The sequence below is a fragment of the Strongylocentrotus purpuratus genome, unplaced genomic scaffold (genome assembly GCF_000002235.5).
Source record: "Strongylocentrotus purpuratus isolate Spur 01 unplaced genomic scaffold, Spur_5.0 spur5_scaffold_5, whole genome shotgun sequence".
Lineage (NCBI taxonomy): Eukaryota > Metazoa > Echinodermata > Echinoidea > Camarodonta > Strongylocentrotidae > Strongylocentrotus > Strongylocentrotus purpuratus.
Genome location: NW_022145611.1, coordinates 23,222,981 through 23,243,546, shown reverse-complemented (window position 1 = coordinate 23,243,546; position 20,566 = coordinate 23,222,981). Strand labels below are relative to the sequence as shown.

General features: G+C 35.0%; 1 protein-coding gene across 4 annotated transcripts in view; it reads left to right on the top strand.

The window, feature by feature from the left end:
* The window catches only part of LOC580286 (sodium- and chloride-dependent betaine transporter), a 69,323-nt gene that overhangs the window by 45,971 nt on the left and 2,786 nt on the right, over positions 1–20,566 (top strand). For all 4 annotated transcript variants that reach the window (XM_030998439.1, XM_030998438.1, XM_030998437.1 and 1 more), the window contains 8 exons: positions 3,494–3,628; positions 6,393–6,496; positions 7,030–7,154; positions 12,586–12,698; positions 15,982–16,119; positions 17,420–17,522; positions 18,768–18,880; positions 19,234–19,407. In XM_030998439.1, coding sequence (XP_030854299.1) covers positions 3,494–3,628; positions 6,393–6,496; positions 7,030–7,154; positions 12,586–12,698; positions 15,982–16,119; positions 17,420–17,522; positions 18,768–18,880; positions 19,234–19,407 — 1,005 coding nt within the window. The remainder of the gene's footprint in view (positions 1–3,493; positions 3,629–6,392; positions 6,497–7,029; positions 7,155–12,585; positions 12,699–15,981; positions 16,120–17,419; positions 17,523–18,767; positions 18,881–19,233; positions 19,408–20,566) is intronic.

Genomic DNA, 20,566 nt, shown 5'->3' with positions numbered 1-20,566 from the left:
TTTGCTTGTATTAAACAAAGCCATAAAATGATAACTAATATCAAAGTACATTTGGAATAAGTACATGAGCTATAGTTGATATTCTTGTGTTCTATTAAAAAAAGGGGTTTTCGGCTGTCAGATTTCCATACAATTCCCTTCTTTGGGATACCTGAAGGCTTACTTTTCAAACTTTTGTGTAATCTTTTGACAATGGATTTGAAGAAAAAAAGCAAACTGTCTGAGTCTTATAGTATTGATAAGGAAATTAAGCTATTGCCTACTGGAACTGCGTGGTCCCTGTATTTAGCATATGAGCATGAGAGAAATCGGTAGTCAACAGGTTAAGCCTTTGTATTGAATAGCCAGTGTAAATAATGGGAATAAATACCCAAATAGGTATAATTCTTGCTTTGTCATCAGCATATATATCTCCTGGTTTTCAAAAGAAATCTGATCAGTAAAGGTCAATAAAAACATGTTTGCATCTCCAGCCAAATATTGTCCCTTTGTAAATTTTTAGAACTCGGTAAAAAGAAAAACATGCGAACAAAGACCTAAATATCCAGGGGTGCGGTCAACTGGTTTATAAATGGATAGAGAAAAGAGTAGAATAATACATGAATAGAATAAAAGATGAAAAGATGAATAGATGAATAGTCTAATACAAGATAATACACCCTTCTAATTTCAATTGCCAGTGAAGAAAATAGCAAACTTATTGTGGTGAAGGATAAAGATGTGGTTGAGGGAATTTGATGTTGAAGACCTGCTTGGTTATATCTGCATTAACTGCAGTACAGTTCTGGTCAGTTGAGTGCTGGTAACAAACATTCTATTCATCATTCTATCATCGTATTCTCTATTCATCAGCAAGTTGACCTCACCCCTGCCTATTTATAGGTCTTTGTTTGCATCTCACCCAGTCTCACCCAGGTTTAAAAGTTTACAAGGAGACAATATTAATTTGCCTCGAGATGCAAACATATGTTATTGACCTTTTTACTGTTCTGATTTCTTTTAAAAACCAACAACAACAACCAAAACAGTATAAGAGAAAGCATTATTTGACTTCCCTGAAAGAGTAAAGGCCTAATAATGAGATATCTGATGAAGAACATCATGCTCTCTGGCTTTCTTTGATCACCTTCAAGTTCTGTCAACTGCAGTGTAAGTGAACACCCTCCTGTTTGTTGAATCTAACATTCATCAACACGTGCGTTATTGATAAATGCACTGTACTTGTGCCATGTTAAAAATGTGAATGTTCACATACATGTATGCTGATGTGACTTGACTTGACTTGGTTACATCTCAATTCCCTGTTCAGATTATCCTTAAGAAATATGAATAGAAAGTTCATCTCTGAAACTAAACTTTTCCAAGAAATTAATTAACAATTTGAATTTTAGGTAAACTTCAGCTGCCGATATCCTATGCACATGCAAACAATTTTGCATACATTATCAGTAGATAATCTGGATTAATTTATTAACAAAAATGTTTTTAAAAAATAGCCTTGTTTCAGTTTCAGTTGATATGAAACTCGTATTTTAATGGAAAAGAAAAGAAAATGTATCCTGTATCAAGTGAAGCCATACAATTAATTCAAAAGGAAGATGAACACGCACACAAAAACTCCAATTGACTTGAGACAAACAAATTGGAGATGAAATGTGTGAGAATGTAATAAGATGGTGGGCTTGTAAGATATCCAGTATGGGTAGAGGTGTCGTGGACGAGTGGATATGTCACCGGACTGTGGATCACAAGGTTCGCGGTTCAAGTCCCACCGCGGCACTAATGTCCTTTGGCAAGACATTGATCTAAATTTGCCACTCTTCACCCAGGTGTTAAATGGGAACCCGGTAGGATGCGAAAGCTAATGTGGTTAGATTAGCAAGTGTGCGCTTGTAAAAAAGACGCCTGGCTGGAATGCTCCCCAGGGAGTGGAGAATGTGCATACATTGTGTGCGGGTAAGCCTGAATCCCATGACCGGGGTAATAATATATATATCTGTAAAGCGCTTTGGGAGGGCCTTCGGTCCTGAAAAGCGCTATATAAGAACTAGCTATTATTATTATTATTAGAGTGTTTATATAGTAGCTGCGCTATATAAATTGGTCTAATTTGTATTATTATTAATATTTAAGAATTTCAGTTGCCTTTGATATATGTATATGAGAGAGAACATCTTGATAAAACTAAAATGTAAGGAAGGTACAAAGTAGGGAGCTATGGGATGAATTGTATTCAAAAGACCCACATACATTTCATTTGCTATATTTCATGCATTGTATTGAAAAGTCCCATACATTTTCACATTCCTGACTACAATAGCAATATTTCAAGTATTGTAAGCTTCATTTCTGTTCGTGGGAACCTGAGCAGATAAAATTGTTTGGCTGAGCTCTGACCCTCAAAAATGGGTACCTGCTTTCTTTTTATCCTTCAATGGGGTCTCTATTCATTCAGGGAATTGACAGATGTATGTAGATTGATATAGACTTGCACTTTGAAATTAGTTGATGCGATATGAAGAAAAAAAATGGGGGAAAAAAATATTATTTAGTGAAGACCTTGCAGGGACTGCCTCGACAGAATCTTATGGTTTTATTTGCAGTTTCCCCAATTCATTTCTATTTTGCTGATTAACTTTGTATAATTCCAGTATATTTGTAGACATGTTTCCATTTTGTGTGTGTTCTGTGTTTTCTATATTGTATAAAATCTGTATCTTATATGTTTTTTATGGATATGAATTGAAATAAAACTTGAACTTTGAACTTGAACTGAATTATCAATAGCATGTCAGAGATTCTGATAAATAATAGCTGGAATGATATATGTTAGGATTTGTTTCTCTTTGTATCTCTTATGATAATAATGAGCACATGCTCAAATTTATTTATGTGATATACGCTAACTAGAATGGTTCATTATTATTATTCTAATCAATCTTGGGGATAATGAATGAGCATAATATAGATATAGATATAGACATACATATAGATATTTGAACTTTTTCAATGATTAAATAAAAACTTAAATAACGTCACTCAACCTACTGCTATCTCATTATAAGATTGCTTCAAAGATGCATATTAGACTTTAACAAATTTTCATCTCCTGCTAAGAAACATGAATATATGCCATCACAAGTGATGCACCACTATAGAATGAAATATTTTTCTTTTCACTATACCTGTGATGTACCTGGGCACTAATTGGTGGTATTTCATATTTTCTTCTTAATTTAAATTTGTACACATTTTAACTATTTGCCTGGTAACGGAATAAATGAATGAATGAATAATGAACAAATAGATAAATTAATAAATGTTAGGATTGTGAAATGGTGTGTGCAGCGCTTTGTAACCGCAAGGAAAAGGCGTTATATCAAATATCTTTTGGATTGGATTGGATTGGATTACCGGTAATAAATGAATGAATGAATAAATATATCAATGAATAAGTAAATAAATGAATTATCCATCTTTAATCCCCTTTCAGGTCGTGTACTTCACTGCCACCTTCCCTTACGTCTTGCTCACCATTCTGATGATTCGGGCGGTGACGTTACCGGATGCCATCAATGGTATTTACTTCTACTTGAACCCAAACATTTCAAGGCTTGCCGACAGTCAGGTATGTATGTGTGGATATCTATACCTCTATCTCGCTCTTGATCATTCTGTCCCTCGATGTGTACATTAGAGTAGGTTTATGCTATTCTTTTTTTTTTCATGAATTAGAATGACAGCTGTTTAGCTCTTATCTTTTTGTGGCATGTAATGTATCGAAAAGGACATTTGACATACCGTTCAATAACCCTAAAATTTTCTGGTGCAATTACCCTGCAGATGTAGGAAACAAGCATGACATAAAGCAAAAGTGCTTGCAAATGTGAATAGAGAACTATATAAACATTTGACCTGCAGTTTGTGTTCTGAGCTGTCTGGGCTTGCTGCAGCTACTTATTTTAAAGGAAGTTCACTTGAAGAAAAACATTTGGAAGGAAGTTCATTTTAAGAACAACATTTTGTTATCTGAACTTTCACTTTTATGCAGCTACACATATTTCTCTCAATGAAAGGGCTGGTAAAGATACCATTCACTATCCAAATTTTGAGAGATGCGATGAAAATTAGCCTCTCATGATTTATACAAAATCCTAAAAGATACAATCCCACCATCCACCCACTATATCAGCCAGTTATAACCAAGATTTACGGTTAAATTCAAATTCCACATGTTTACTATTTTTGTTTAATGAGGGAAATAAACATATTTCAACCCAGTCGGTATGGGGTTGCAACACTTCTATGCTTCTTAACTACTTCTAGGAGATAAGACATAAGATGTAGGCTGACACAAGGGGGATTATATAGGATATCCCCTAACAGAATTCCATTGTGCATCTCACATTGGGAGAGCTCGCTCACATAGATGTTGACCCGTTTCAGGCTAGGGTCCCCATCTCCTGCATGTAAAATTGCTCTCTTTTGTTTGCTCGAAGGTAGTACGCAATAAATCTTCCACTGAAGAATGTGAATGACACTTAGAAAAATATGAATGATTAATGAAATTGTAGCTAGTGCTATTGGGCTGTGGGCTTATATCACCATGGTAATTGTCGAGTTACTTTTTTTCCAAAGAGTCCAAAACATTTATGACAAGGTTTAAATCTCATAAATATCAAGAAATATTTAATTATGAATTTACAAGTTTGAATAGTTGTAAAAAAAAGTAATAAGTAAACTCATATTGGTATCATATAAGGTGAGAATTTTTTCAAGTACACATTTAAAACAGTTTTACAGTCCAGAACAAAATGATTCCCAGGTAGGAAAACAAGGCCATGCATGATAATGCATACTAGTATTGCATTGTGTATGGAACAGAATATATTTGAACAAATATGAAAAAGTTGTCAAATCCACATTTGCTTGTTGGTTAATGTACAAAAAAGAATCTTCTACACCTCCATATTGAACAAATAAGAGCATGGAAATAGCATTTTATTTTAAGAATAAAAGAGTCATGGCCCATGTCTTTGACCTTGAAGTACATGGAAAGATCGAAAGGAAGCTGCATGCACTCATTTTAAACAAAATACATGAACCAGTGCTTCATGTCATTCATCATGCACTATGCAAATAATATTATACAAATAATGAATGGTTATGAGTTCAATAGTGCGAATATGTTCATGAGTTGAAAGATTAACATTCTATTCAACGAGGCGTCAGCCGAGTTGAATAGAATTAACGTTAATCTTTCAACGAATGAACATATTTGCACTATTAAACGAACGAAAAACATTCATTATTTGTTTTATACAACATCGAAGAAGACCTAGCTAATAGAACGTTAATCAACAAATTATGCTTTACTCCTTATAAAGATAAATTACAGTTCGAGTCAAGCCTTCTCAATTACATGCAGATTGCCTTCGCGTCAGATACACGCAGGGATACGCGCGCGCACATGCAGTAGAGAGGTACGCAGTCTGCATATAACCAAAAATGCACGGCGCATATAACCAAAAATGCACGACCGTGCAATATACCATCTATTGAATATCATGTGACCAACAATCGTCCAATCAAATGACAAGGATCCACGTAGGTGTTGTATAAACTGTACTTGTTTATGTGATATCCTGCTAATTGTGTGGATGTCATAGCTTTAAAGAAAACCTCACTCTTAGAAATAACTTACCGTATCTTATTCTGAGAAATGTATTACATGAATGAAAATCAAGATCATTATTTCAACATTTTCCTTCAAATATTTGTTTAAGAGGTGTGATCTCCAATTGAAAACTGTGCATGACAGATCACTGATAATTGTGTGGATGTCATAGCTTTAAAGAAAACCTCACTCTTAGAAATAACTTACCGTATCTTATTCTGAGAAATGTATTACATTCTTGTCAATGAATCTACAAGATTCCCCACCAAAGTGTATGAGAGAGGCATAAAGCAAGAATAGTGTACAGTTTGAATGTTTCTTAGCATGACATGGGCATCGCCATTTTCTTGATAACATTTATTTTACGATTTTTAAATGAATGAGTTACAATTGTTCCCCTGTTATATATTTTCTTCAACATGGCATACGTGTGTTTATTTGACAACCAATTACCGTAATAGAACAAGAAAAAAAGAAACACAGATAGTTGTTCTTCATCACATTTGCTGTCTCTTGGACAAACTTAACTTATCAACGGTGTTTAATAAAAACTACGGTATTTAAAGAATATATATTTACAAGGTCCTTGTATTATTATTCACTGTGCTTTTGTGGAGTTTTGATGGCATATTGCCCTAAGGCCCAACTTTTTAAACTTCATTTTTTTTTTGTATCACAATAATAGATTTTCTTCCCCCTTCCATTCTCTCTTCAGGTTTGGATGGATGCTGCAACCCAGATTTTCTTCTCCTACTCAATTGGTCTCGGCACAATGGCTGCTCTTGGCAGTTATAATAAATTTAATGTCAATTTCGTCAGGTAAATCACAAATAAAATCTTTGTTGGCTCAGTGGCTAGGATAGGTTAGGTTATGAACAGTTAGGGCTTAAACATAAGGGACACAAAATCATTTTCTACTTCTTCCAGTTTTTTCTTCTTAATTTTTTATTGTTTTTTCTTGATGGGGGCTTTCTTTCTCAAAATTCTTACATGAAGTGTTAGGGCCTTATGTATCGATTAGGATGTAACTAGTCTGTTATCACTATGGGAAGTTCACACACTCAAGACACAGATGTGAAGGAATATTCTGCTAAAAATATTTTATTTCTCTTGGGTTTTAACATCAAATTTTTCTAAAGCTAACTATAAAATAGCAGCAAAATTGATAAAAAAATAGAAGAAAGAAATCTAAAAAAATCCCAAACACTCCATTGTGGTTCTTGTTTATTACCTATTTCAAATAACTTGAGAATCATGTTGCAGAATGACCAGTCACAAGGGTTTGTGAACTTCCATCTCTTTACCATTTGAACTTCATCTGATGCTCTACTCCCAATCATCTTTGAATATAGGGATGCAGTCATTTTCGCCTGTACAAACAGTGGCACAAGTCTGTACTCTGGTTTTGTGATTTTCTCCGTTTTGGGCTTCATGGCTGGCAGGCAGGGGGTTGAAGTTGCAGACGTAGCAACGTCAGGTAATTCTTAAAGCAGAACCAAGCAAAATATATAAAGCAAAAACAGTGACTATCTCTCATTCATCGCCCGCCCTGGACCAGAGGATGAGGAGGAGGAGGAGGAGAGAGAGAGAGAGAGAGCTCACTGTCAGGTATTTTCGTAGAGACTTATAGGGACTAAGCAACCTCTTCTGCTCGGTTTTCTGCTTTTTAGCTAATGGGCGTGAACTTCTTGCATATTTTTATTTTTTGCATTTTTCATGAACATATATACATACATATACATACATTTATATAAATTAATGATTTTCGTCATACACTTGGCCACAACATTTCATTGAGAAAAAATGTGGTGTTGCAGCTGATCACAAATATAAACTCCTACAAAATTCCATCACACAACTCTCATTCATGTCAATGGTTTTTCACAAACGTACCGACATTTCTTTCACCAGTGAGGAAATGCTCATAGTATGGCAAGAAATTCTTCTTTCAACCGCTGCTAAGAATGAGTTACATATATTCATATCACATCAATATTCATAATCTCAATCAAATCACGAGCATTTAATATCCTCATTACAAAGAAATCAAACACTTGTATGCTTACACAACTATCCTTATGCTTTATTTTATGTCATATTTTCTTCTGCAAGTTTGACATAATAAAATTTGACCACATTTAATTTAAGATACATCATACTTTTAAATTATACAGTAATTGTAAGGCATTTCTTTCTTATCTCACATATAACTTTTATTTTTTTATAATTTCAAATATAAGTTTAGAATATCTTGCTAAATCTTGTTAAAAGATAATAATAATAATACTCAGTTTTTATATAGCGCTTATTACCATCACTAAGCGCTTCCATTATCTATTTCATAATATATTTATGATAACATGCTTATTGCATCTCTTGCTCTACTCAATCTAACAATTTAAACATGTTTGCAATGTATTTTTAATAACGGAATACACAAAATCTTGATTTTGAACCATTTCTCCTATATGTGCATTCTGTCCATAAGCATGCAATGAATACATATCTCAGTATCTCATATATATATATATATATATATCTATACACACACTTATTACATCTCAAAACGTACATCTCATATTCTCACAAATACCATATCAACACATCCTACTTACTTTTTGCCCAGTTTGGAGCCCCTTTTGGGGGGTTCATACATGATAATATATTTCTGACAGGATTATTCTGGTTTAAATCTTGCAAACGTTTGTTTGAGAGATTGCATTTTGGTGGTTGAAGTGATTTTTTTGATGAACACTTTTACAGTGCCTTGCTAGATGCTGCCCCACTTGAGAACTTTTGGTTGACAATTTTCACCCGGGATTGAATTTTGGTAAACTGAATGGGTTCATTTGGAACCTCAACATAGCAACAGAAGTTTTTGGTTTTGAATTAGTCAAGTTGAGAAATTGAACTTTTGGTTATTGAATGGGTTTACCCATTCACTTTTTTGACTAGGGCAAGAGGATGTTTAATTTGATTCCTGCCTTTTTCGTCAGTGCTGCCCAAACTAAAACCCCATGGATTTTTTTTTTCTTTTTGTGTGTAAGATATCTTAATTTCCATGTTACACCCTGTGTAGAGAGAGATCATATATATATTTTTTTTTTAATTTTTCATAAAGTTAGACAAATTAAACCACATTCATCCATTATGAATACTTTTAATTCCATTTAAATATGGACTAGACTAGAATTAGATAATTTAGTATGACCATGATATCTTCTTTATACATTAATATGGAAAATATATTGTTTTGAAGGACAAAACTTGTACAAACATACATACACACCTCATACATTTAATTCACACAATTACAAATATTGTATACAACCTGTAGGGCACATGCAAGTATTTCATAATTAGTTGGTTTGTTATTAGAGAATGTTGATTTTCACAATTGTTTATTAATGGGAGGATAGATTAAGATATTTTTGAATGACTAGTTGGAAGTCTTACTCCATTCCCATACATTTTATTTAAGGGCTTTCATTGATAAGGAGTAATATAAATATTATTTCATTTGGACGAAAGACTTTTTAATTCTCTTTTTAAAACAACTGTTATAAATAGATTCAAAATTACACCAGTTATGCTCATTTCACATTGCAAAGTTTTTTATGTGATTGCTGTGTTTTTTTCAAATTGTAAGCTGTAGATTAAAGTGATTTTGAGTTTAGAAGAATAGTTGTATTTGTGATGACTGAATTTTAATCAAAGTAGACATTTGACAACTTAATTGTTATACTGATACAATGAGACTTTGGTTTGATTAAAAAATAAAGGAAATAAATAAAAGTAAATGGCTTTAAGTTCACAAATATGATCGGAATTAAACAAAAAAATGGGTCTATTTGGTATATGACCTATACAAATGTCATTTTCTATGCATCAAAGACGTTAAAAAATGAAATGTGATTTACTCGGAAGGAGCTCTCACGTTTTTGTTTTCCAAAATCACATTCACACAAGTCACTTATTAGACTGTTGCCTTTTCCTTTTCCTATCTAAATATATATGCACACTTTGGGTGAAAAGTGTGACTATTTTGTGTACATATAACTTATACCTTTAAATAAAATTGAGTCATCAGTTAATGCAGTCATTTGATCTTTCAGTTAGTGTCTCTATCCTCTTAAATCAATTATACTTAGAGAAATTGAAAGGATATTACAAGAGGAACAAAAAGAATTAGCCATGTTTTCTGCTTTCATCACATTACTTTTTATCAGCAATTAGCATATACTTTCTAATGTATGCTGTTGCTGTTTTTGTGCTTCATGCCTCAAATTGGCCTCAATAAAAACTGGTTTGAAATCTTCAAATTTAGCAATTTCATATAAAACAAGACTAGCTTTCATCCGAAAATTAAAAGATAGGGAATCTGATTTATTGGAATGATTTCCATTCCTAAAATTGTTATAGATCATTGCTGCATGCCCTTTGTGGCATATTTTTTATGCATTCATTCGTTTTGTGTGTATCATATAGTTAAAAGTACCTATTGCGGCTCTCAGCCCCTTCTCCGGTAAGTATGTGGTGAGTACGTAGCCACACTTTATGGAAGCTGAGACATCTCCATCAAATTTAGAGGAAAAATACAAAAAGTTTCCCCGAGAACTTCAACTTTTCAACAGAGAATATATTATATGTATGATATAATGGTACTAAGAATTTGATTGAATGTATAATTTACGAAAGAAAAATGACGTTAGAAAAGAAGAACTGGTATGTCTAGTATGCTATTATAATAGTTTATCTCCATGGAACTTGTAATGATTATAAATTTATTTAATTGTATATATCATCATTGATGAGGAGAGTACATTTCAGAACTGTATCTTCACTTTATTACATTATCGATTGTTTAATTTTGTTTAGTTTGGAATGTTTCTTCAAAAGCTTTGATAACAATCATGAAAGGTTGCATTTATCAGCAGCTTTTAAACCACTGTTTAGCACTAAGGAACAGTTACATTCATGGTTTGAAGCATCATTTGTTCTTCGATTCATCTCATTTAATTCTGTATAAAAATGTGTCTTTCGCATCACTCATTTTAATAATACTGGTAAGACTAGTGCTAAGATTGAATTACGGTGATGTTCTGTCAGGTTTTATGTGCTACATGAAGAGTTTCTCCTTATTTACTCTACCAGGCAAACTCATTCATCATTACCAAAGATATAAATGCTTATCAAGTGTGATTCCTCATATTTGCTGTATAGTTTGTGACCCTCTAGGAAAAAGACAAAGATATTTGTTATTTCCCCCAAATTTGATAGATTGTAATAGCACTTTGTGCACCTTGTTTGAAGCTCTCACCATCTCTCTGTTTCCATGTGTTGGCAAGCATGTACCTGTGTGATACATTCAGCTTTATATTTACTTGATCAACATGCAATGCATTCTCAGATGGGGATCTATGCATGTACTCATTTTGGTATAGTTGGGTGGTGGATATATATTATTAAATGAATGGTTTGGAGACTGTGGAAGGTCTTTAAACAAATACGGGACTTGTCCCCATTTTGCTTGAATGGGGTGTGATGCAGGGATTAATCAAACAGATACTGATGTCATATCTGATGTCAAGCTGTCTTTTAGACATGGTGGGGTTTGGGTGGGATAGGTTTATAGGTCTTTCTACGGATGAGGGATTCATTCCCATTTAGGGGATTAAGTGGGATGTATAGTACGTACCAAACATTCGGGATACCCAGCAGAAAAACATCACTCAGTCCAGTTGGAGTTTAATTTCAATTTTTCATTCTTATAATAACAAAAAAGCAATACTTCTGTAGGTCCAAATGCTTACTTTCCATTAAAAAATTGTATTTTACATACAGAACAGGGCCTTTATTATGGAGTGATTGGTTGAAGCCTTCACATCCCTTACACAAAGAATGTTATATATATTTCCAGAGATAGTGCCTGAATTTTTTATCTCTGTGGGTATAAACTGTCTCCAGAATTTTAGAGATTATACAGAACCTAGCTTGTACATTTACTTATTGAAAGGGGGTCTGTAGAAGAAATTGCATAGGAAAGATCAAACTATTCCTTCATTCCATTCCCAATGTGGAGCATGATTTTGAAACATCCAGGGTTGCATATCCAATCATGCAACCTGGATAAATGTGAAAACAATGTTGACAATTATGAGAATAGTCTGTTTTGGTGTATGTTTGCTTCATTAGTAGTAACCTAGCTTGCATGAACCAACAGGCTCAGTGTGAAGATGGCAGAGATAGACATGGCAATGATCTTCCGCTCCCCTTCTATCTCTTCCGCTCCACCCCCTCCCCTTTTAATCTCTCCCGCTCCCCACCCTTCCCCTCTAGAAAATGGCAATGATCCAGTAACCATTTCCCCTCAACCCAGTCCCCGTCCCTTCTGTCTCATCCACCCCTCCCCTACTCTTCTCCCCTCCTAGCTCTTCTCCTCTCATTATCCCTGTACTCTAATCCTGACCTAGCTACATACATTGGATGATCCTTATCCATAATTTCAAACCGACTACACATCTCAGTAACCATTTCATTTCATGGACCCAACGTCTCGATCCATTCCTCCCTAATCGGACTGAGCATGCTTCCATATTCTTCTAACCCTATAACTCAAGCTTCCCTCAAACGCTTTATATTCTGTTATTTGCCATATTTACCTCTGCCATTTGTACATCGTTACAAGAGGTATACCCTATCACAAATAAAGCGTGTGTTCGTAAATGTCAGCAATTAGAGAGTTTCTTCAATATCATGTACATCTAAATCGTTGCCCCACTCAATGATAGAACCTGCAGTACTTGTAAGCTTTAGTGTCGTTCTAATGCAGTAATCGCAACCTAGATTCTGACGGTATATCTTCTCTCTTTCTTTGTTCTCCCATAAATGTGCCTTGGTACGTCTAGGTCCAGGGTTGGTGTTTATCGCCTATCCAGAGGGTATATCCCAGATGCCCATCGCGCCACTTTGGGCTTTCCTCTTCTTCTTCATGCTCATCATCCTGGGCATTGATAGTCAGGTGAGTAATTGATAATTAGAGAAATAATTAGAATATGAGAGGGTGATAATTCTTAAAGCGGGACTGCACTACTATTAGCTACTTGCGCCCTCTATATAGCAAACGATGCCTGTTGGTCCCCCATGATCCCTTTTTCTGATGCTAATTGAGAGCTGATTTGATGAGAGAACCACCTGTCAGTGTCCTTGCAGGGAGGTCTAATCCCTCCTGACCAAACTAGTGCAGAGTGCTCCTCTTGTTCAAACATGAGCATATAGCCTAGCATCATCTGGCTCCTGATAACTTTATTGAGCCATCCTTGAATCAAAGATGATGGTGTCAATTAGTAGCGTGTTGACAGTATCAAGGAAATGGAAGAGATGCTAGATTATTCAGACTCTGCCATTCTTGTGCCCACTGATGGACAGCCCCAAATATAAAGAATCAATCAAAGAAACAGATAACCAATCAATCAATTAATCAATTAGCCATTCAATCAGTAAATTGATCAATTAATCAAGTAGCCATTCAATCATTAATTGACCAACCAATCAATCAATCAATCAAGTAGCCATTCAATCAGTAAATTGATCAATCAACCAATCAATCAATCAAGTATTCATTCAATCAGTAAATTGATCAATCAATCAATCAAGTAGCCATTCAATCAGTAAATTGATCAATCAATCAATCAATCAATCAAGTATCCATTCAATCAGTAAATTGATCAATCAATCAATCAAGTAGCCATTCAATCAATAAATTGATCAATCAACCAATCAATCAATCAAGTAGCCATTCAATCAGTAAATTGATCAATCGATCAATCAAGTAGCCATTCAATCAATAAATTGATCAATCAACCAATCAATCAATCAAGTAGCCATTTAATCAGTAAATTGATCAATCAATCAATCTAGTAGCCATTTAATCAGTAAATTGATCAATCAACCAATCAATCAATCTAGTAGCCATTCAATCAGTAAATTGATCAATCAACCAATCAATCAATTTAGTAGCCATTCAATCAGTAAATTGATCAATCAACCAATCAATCAATCTAGTAGCCATTCAATCAGTAAATTGATCAATCAACCAATCAATCAATCAAGTAGCCATTCAATCAATTAGTCAATCAGTCAATCAATCAATTACTCAATCAGTCATTCAATCAATTAGTCAATCAGTGAATCAATCAATTTTTAAGAAACATTAAATGTTGGCATGACCTAGCTACCACCTGTGGATCAAACCCAATAGTGCTGAGTGGGGATAATTTTAGTTTTGCAATGCCCGTAGATAAAATTTATACCCAATTTTTCTGACCTTTGTGACAATATAAAACTCTATTTGATATGAGCAAAGTCCATCTTTCAATTGTTACGACTCTTTATTCAATGAACAAATTGTATTTGGAATACACCCAAATGCACACATTGTTAACATTTATTTTGGAGATCTGAATAAGTATATTTATAGAGTAAATGGGTTATGGGTGCCCCAAAGAGCTTCAGTGTCAATTTGTTTTGATTGATATTCTATACTGCATGATCTGTTCTGTGAAAATAATGAAACGTGTCAGTTTGTTGAATATAATAATACAATATTTATAAAGCGCATAATAAACAGTTTCCCACAGTCATAGTCATGGGATGAAAAGTTGGCAACAGATCAGTTTTTTTTTTTGCAAGTCATTGCTTTCTATCATGACAGATAGACCATTTTCATTTTACTTTCATTTGATGATCATTGTTATACTTGTGTGTAAATCAGTTTTTATTTTTAGTAGATTTAAGGAGAGAAATTTCATGTAATTATGATGTATAATAAGAAGGGTTGATTCACCTTAAAAAAAAATGAATTGGTTTGATTGGAGTAATCAAACCTGTTGCATGAATGATACACAATATGTAAAAGAATGTCAGCAAGATATCTGTAGAATCAGAGAGCTCTTAACGGAGCTCACTAGCCCTTTTGAGGCTCTTCTTCCTGTAACAGAATTACATGGTGTAACCCTGAATACATTGCCGACAAATAAGATCTCAGTGTGTCCATTTGTCAAATCAAAAGCCGTCGATCCTGTCACATCTGCTGTCCTAATCTGATCTTTATCAGGAACATGGTATTAAAAACTGATTAGGCCGATTTGGATACACCCTTTTAATGGGCCCTACTGTTTGTCAATTAAAACTGGACGGAAACAGTCAAGGTAATCTGTCAAATAGAAAGTCCTCAAAGGGTACAGTTAGCTTACAAGCAAGCTACCAAAGCACTAGATTTCTGTGAATTCTTTTACCAATAAAAATGGTTTGAGCCATTTATTACCAAAATTGTTTGTGCGTTGGTTACATGTTCACAATTAAACAAGTCATCATTTACAAGAAGCTTGACTTCTAAAGCATTAGATAATTGGTCATTTTTTCAGCTGCTTAATTTTCCTAACTCAAGATTGAACGAAGCCTGCATCTTGCGATACGCCTAGTGGTTTATTAAAGCAGTTGTGCATTATTAATCTTCATTGATACACCTTTTGAGTAGGACACATTGATTCTCTAGAAGTCACCCTTAATTTGTAAATGCTAAACAACTTTGGAGTATTTAAAGACAAATTAATGTTACTTACTAAATTTACTCTGTCCACAGAAACTATAAGTCTATAATTCCATTAAATTAGTTTGGGATAATATCAATAAGAGTGTTCTAAATCACATTAGTTTGGGGGTATTGTGAAGCATAAATTTCTTACCAGTTTAGGACAAAATAAAGTCCCTGTTAGGGCTGAAAGAAATGAATGAACTTCATAATTATATTCATAGTGATATTTCATAAACAAAGCAGAAAAAAAAGTGTTCCCAAATACCCAGAATATCAATTAAAATTGACTATAAATATTGATTAACTGAGAGTGCAAATTGTGAAGTCTTGAGGCCTCTTGCTCAGGCTGTGTTTTGCCTATGTTTATTGTAGCTTTGACTGATTGTAATATTAGATACTCTCTTAATATCTGTATGGTTCCGAGGTAGCTTAAATTGTACCATTGAGCATGCTAGCACATAAGTGTCCAAACAAATCATTAAGCCAGTTTAATTATATGCCTATCAACCCTGCAACGGTATTTCAGTTATGTTGTTGGTATACAAATACATGATTTCTGTTCAAAATCCCTCAAGTTTTTTTTTCTGTGACTCATTTGACATCTAGTTTGCTGGTGTTAAATGCTTCATGACTGCGTTCAGCGATCACTCCCCTAACTGTTCAGAAGTCCTCAAGTTCTATACTATTTTCTGTTTTCTTTGACATGTAGTTTGTTGGTGTTGAAGGCTTCGTGACTGCGTTCATTGATCTCTTCCCTAACTACTTGCTGAAAGGAAGCAGGAGAGAGTACTTTGCATTCTTCACATGCCTCGGCTTCTGTATAGCAGGTTTACCTATGGTTACATATGTAAGTATTACCATTTCTACCTCAACTTCTTTCCTTTGAAAACCGGAATTCACTGTATTTAACCTTATCTTATAGGAATTAGAATGTTCAGGAGTCGAAGGGTGAAGAGTATCAAGAACTTTAGAACAGAGACTGAGAGTGAACATGGTTTGTGGAGTAAGCTTAACAGGGTTTTGAACTTGTCATAGAATTTCAGGATTGTCCATGAAACCATAGTTGCAAAAGTTGGGATGTTTGTGATAGAGAGTGAGGCAAGTCTTAAATTCACTTGGACTGAGGATGGAACTATCTGAAGACTCTTAAAAAAAAGCCACCACAGGGTGACCAATAGTCTCTGAATTTCTATTCATGATTGAATATTGTTTTGTTGCAATTTCTTTTGAAAGCCTCTGAAGGGTAAAAAGATCTTAGGGTGAGAGTGAAAATTATTAAAGGAGTCACGTTCAGTTAAGGGGAACCTGGGCATATCAAATGTAAATAACCTGGTACAAAGTTCTTTCAACTTTGGGGTATGTGTTGAAAGAATCTGTTTTTAATTGTGCATTGACAATGATACTTCCTGGACATATTGGAAACCATATATCAGTTATTTTAATGGTTCATTGATTTCCTATATACCCAGGGATATATCAGTATGATCTTATAAGGAAGCATGGTTAGTCAATCACACAACAAAATGTTGAATTTTTCAACTTTAAGACCTTGAATGATGACTTGGTTGCCCCATATACATATAAACTCTGGTGACAATTGCTCAGAGATTTATTTTGCTTAAAGATATAGGTTAAAGTTGGTAGTGTAAGGTATAGTGATTGGTCTGGGGTTAATGTTAAGAATTAGGTTAGTGTAGGGTTTGACCATAGAGTACTTGCCACTGGAGCATGATCTTACATAGTGGTTTTGTCCCTCATGTAATATAGGTGTCATATTGATTGCATTGACTGTCGGTCACATCCCCTATTTACTTGGAAAGGGTTCAGATATGTTGAGACAAAAGTGAGAACATATGGTCGAATGTCATAATAGAAAGGGCGTTTATTTGTGTAAAGTTGCTCTTTCTTAAAAAGCTTAAAATTACTAGACGGAAGATTACAATGTTTCACTTTTAACAGCATCCAAAACACTATTCTTGTTTTTAACTCTGTTGTAAAAATCTGTTATCTGGACTGTTGTTCTTGTGGCATGATCCGCCATGCTTCTTTCCTGTTTAGTGGCCTGGTATTGCTATCTGGAAGCATGATTGATATGTGGACTAATGTTGATGTTTACCTTGGCTACCTGTCATTTCCTTTCTTTGCAGGGAGGAATGTATGTATTCCAGCTGTTTGACAACTATTCAGCCAGCGGCGCTGCACTTCTCTTTGTATCCTTCTTTGAAAGTGTTGCTATAGGATGGGTCTACGGTGAGTAGAAGATGAACTTTGCATCAGAATAAATAGCCACATACCCCTGTGGACTACCACCCTTCCCAACTATAACACCTGTAGAACAACTTACCCCAATAATAATACTCAGTTTTTATATAGCGCTTATTAGAATCACTAAGCGCTTCCAAACTTGGAGATTATTACCCAGGCTTTAGCTGTACTGCCATTGCGGCACTCTAGCATTTCAAAGAATTAATTCCTGCCAGGTACCCATTTACATCACCTGGGTTGAGTGTGGCAAATGTAGATCAATGTCTTGCCAAAGGACATTAGTGCCGCGGCGGGTCTCGAACTGCGGACCTTGTGATCGACATTCCAGCGACTTAACCACTTGACCACGACACCTAAAACTCCCTCCCCCCCAAAAAAAACAAAAAAACAAACAACTACTTGCATGGCAATTCCTCCAAACAATCTACCTCTTTGTTAGTTTTGTACACCACACATTACAAGGAGGTACATGGGAGGTACTTTATCCAGGTTGGTAATCCAGGGGATAGTTGTCCTAGAACCCATAAACTAAACCCCCATGTGCAACTAAGTTTAGAAAGTTCATTATTACAAGTTATTACTAATGTCCTTTGGCAAGACATTAATCAACTTTTGTCACTCCCAAGTGAAGTAAATGGGTCTCCGTTAGGAAAATATTCCCTGAATGCTTTATCGCCCTTTCATGGCAGCTCAGCTACAGCTGGGGTAATTATGCGCTATTTAAGGATATTGCAAAGTTTTGGGAAATTGTATGGATACTAATTCTTTAAAATGTTGATATTTTGGATGCCCCTGTGAATGTATTAAAAGCACTAAAAAATTTAGCCCCTAAAACAATTATGCTTTTGAGCAAATTAAATAATCAAAATTTACCGGTGCTCCCGGTAAATATTGTACATCATTACAATTCTTTAGAAGCACTTGCCTCTCATGACAGAAGATTGGTTATGCGGGAATTTATGCATTGAAATCAAAGATATGTGGATTATTTTATATAAAGTTTTGTTCAAACAAGGTAACATTTATAATAGTGCATACAACGTTTGAAACGTGGGGTAAGTAGTTACAATAAAATGAACAAATCCTGAATATGTCATGGTGGTAGCAGTCATTAAAATGTCCAAATATCATTGACATGTTTCACAAATTTTCCAGACCTCTTATATTTTCTCCATATTAATGACACAACCCATATATATATATCTCTTCTCTTTTTTTGTACGTGTATAGGTGCTGACAGGTTCATAGGGAACTTCAAAACAATGCATGACTTCAGAGCTTTATTTTGCTGTGGGCAATATCTGAGGCTAACCTGGATGATAACCACTCCATGCTTTGCTATGGTAAGTGTTGTTCAAACAGCAGTTGTGAAGTAGTCACCAAAGTACTCTTGTTTCTTTCCTTTTCTTTTCTTTCAAAGACAGTCTTTCTTTTAAGTGTTCAAAGTATTTGATCTGTTTGATACTGCCCCCCCCCCCCCCAGGATTAGAGGGGGAGGGGCAGGGGAAAGAGCAGTATTAAAAAGATGGACCAACTTTCCAACATTTATTATCAAAAGTTAAAATCTTATTTTCTCGTGTGATATTCCCCTCTTATCTATTTTCATAGATAGAAAAAATGTTTATCCATGTGTGAAATGTATATCAGCCTTACCTTTGTAATTATATTTCTTATTTGCTATTCCCTTCCTTCCCAGGCTATTTTCATCTTCAGTCTGGTGGAATACAAACCTCTGAAGTACAATGATGTTTACGTGTACCCCTGGTGGGGATACATGATTGGCTGGATGATGTCACTTTCATCCATGATCTGCCCTCCGACTTACTTCTGCTATCAACTCATCTTCAACAGCAAGGGTTCTCTCAAAGAGGTGAGACAATATTTCTGTATTATGTGGTTGTAATGTAGGTTTAGATAAGGTTTAGGGTTAGGGTCAGGTATGAGGTAGGCCCTCTCATCCAATTATAGGTCTTTCATGATGCTTCTGCTATAACTCATCTTCAACAGCAAGGGTTCTCTCAAAGAGGTGAGACAATATTTCTGTCGTATGTCAGAGATGTAAGGATAGGGTTGTAATGTAAGTTTAGATAAGGTTTAGGGTTAGAGCTATAGGGTCAGGTATAAGGTTGACCCTCTCATCCAATCATAGGTCTTTCGTGATGTTTCTGTTTTAATAACAATACATTTATAGAGCGCAGAAACTATCCAACATTAAGTATATATTCTACTGCGCTACAAGAGCTCCTGATATGCTTGGATTTACAGTTAATTGAAAAGATGTGCTTTCAGTTTTGATTTAAAGATATTCACAGATGATGATTTCCTTACTTCAGCTTATCTTGAACAGCAAGGGATCTCTGAAAGCATTGAGGTCAATCTGACATTTGATCCGGGTGTATAAGATATTGGGTTTCAGATTAGATTTAGAGTTAGATAAAGGGTTGGCCCTCTGATTCATGATCTAAAATTCGGGCAAGTGTTCCTTTATATCAGTTATAAGTCTGAAAAGCAATCATTATAAATGTGCAGAGGTGTGATGTTTATCATGCTCGAAAGAGAACGTCATATACCGGTACCATATCTCAGACCCAGTCACTCGATCAGACCCAATCACTGTGCAACATACCTGATACATTCATGTCAGACTCTATCAACATACTGATATAGCTATGGCAGGTATCCCTTACAAGTCATCAGTACTTGAAGGTAAGATAGGGAGCATGAGCTGATAAACATAGTATCAGTGATCTTGTATGTGCAGGCGCCACCCAACATACTTTGTAAGCTAGATATGATATCTCATAACCGACGTCATGTGTCTCTCATTTCCCTAGGCAAGAAAAAATTTCTATGTATGTGACTCCTGGAAAGCAGGCCGGGGTTCTTATCGGTCACCATTTTGACCTTGTTTTGTGTGAACTATAGAACAGGACTAACTACGGATGGATGCTCAGAAAATGTCTAATAGAGTCTTAGAAATGATTTATGAAAGGTTTCAATACATCTTGTTTAAAGGCCCACTGTACTAC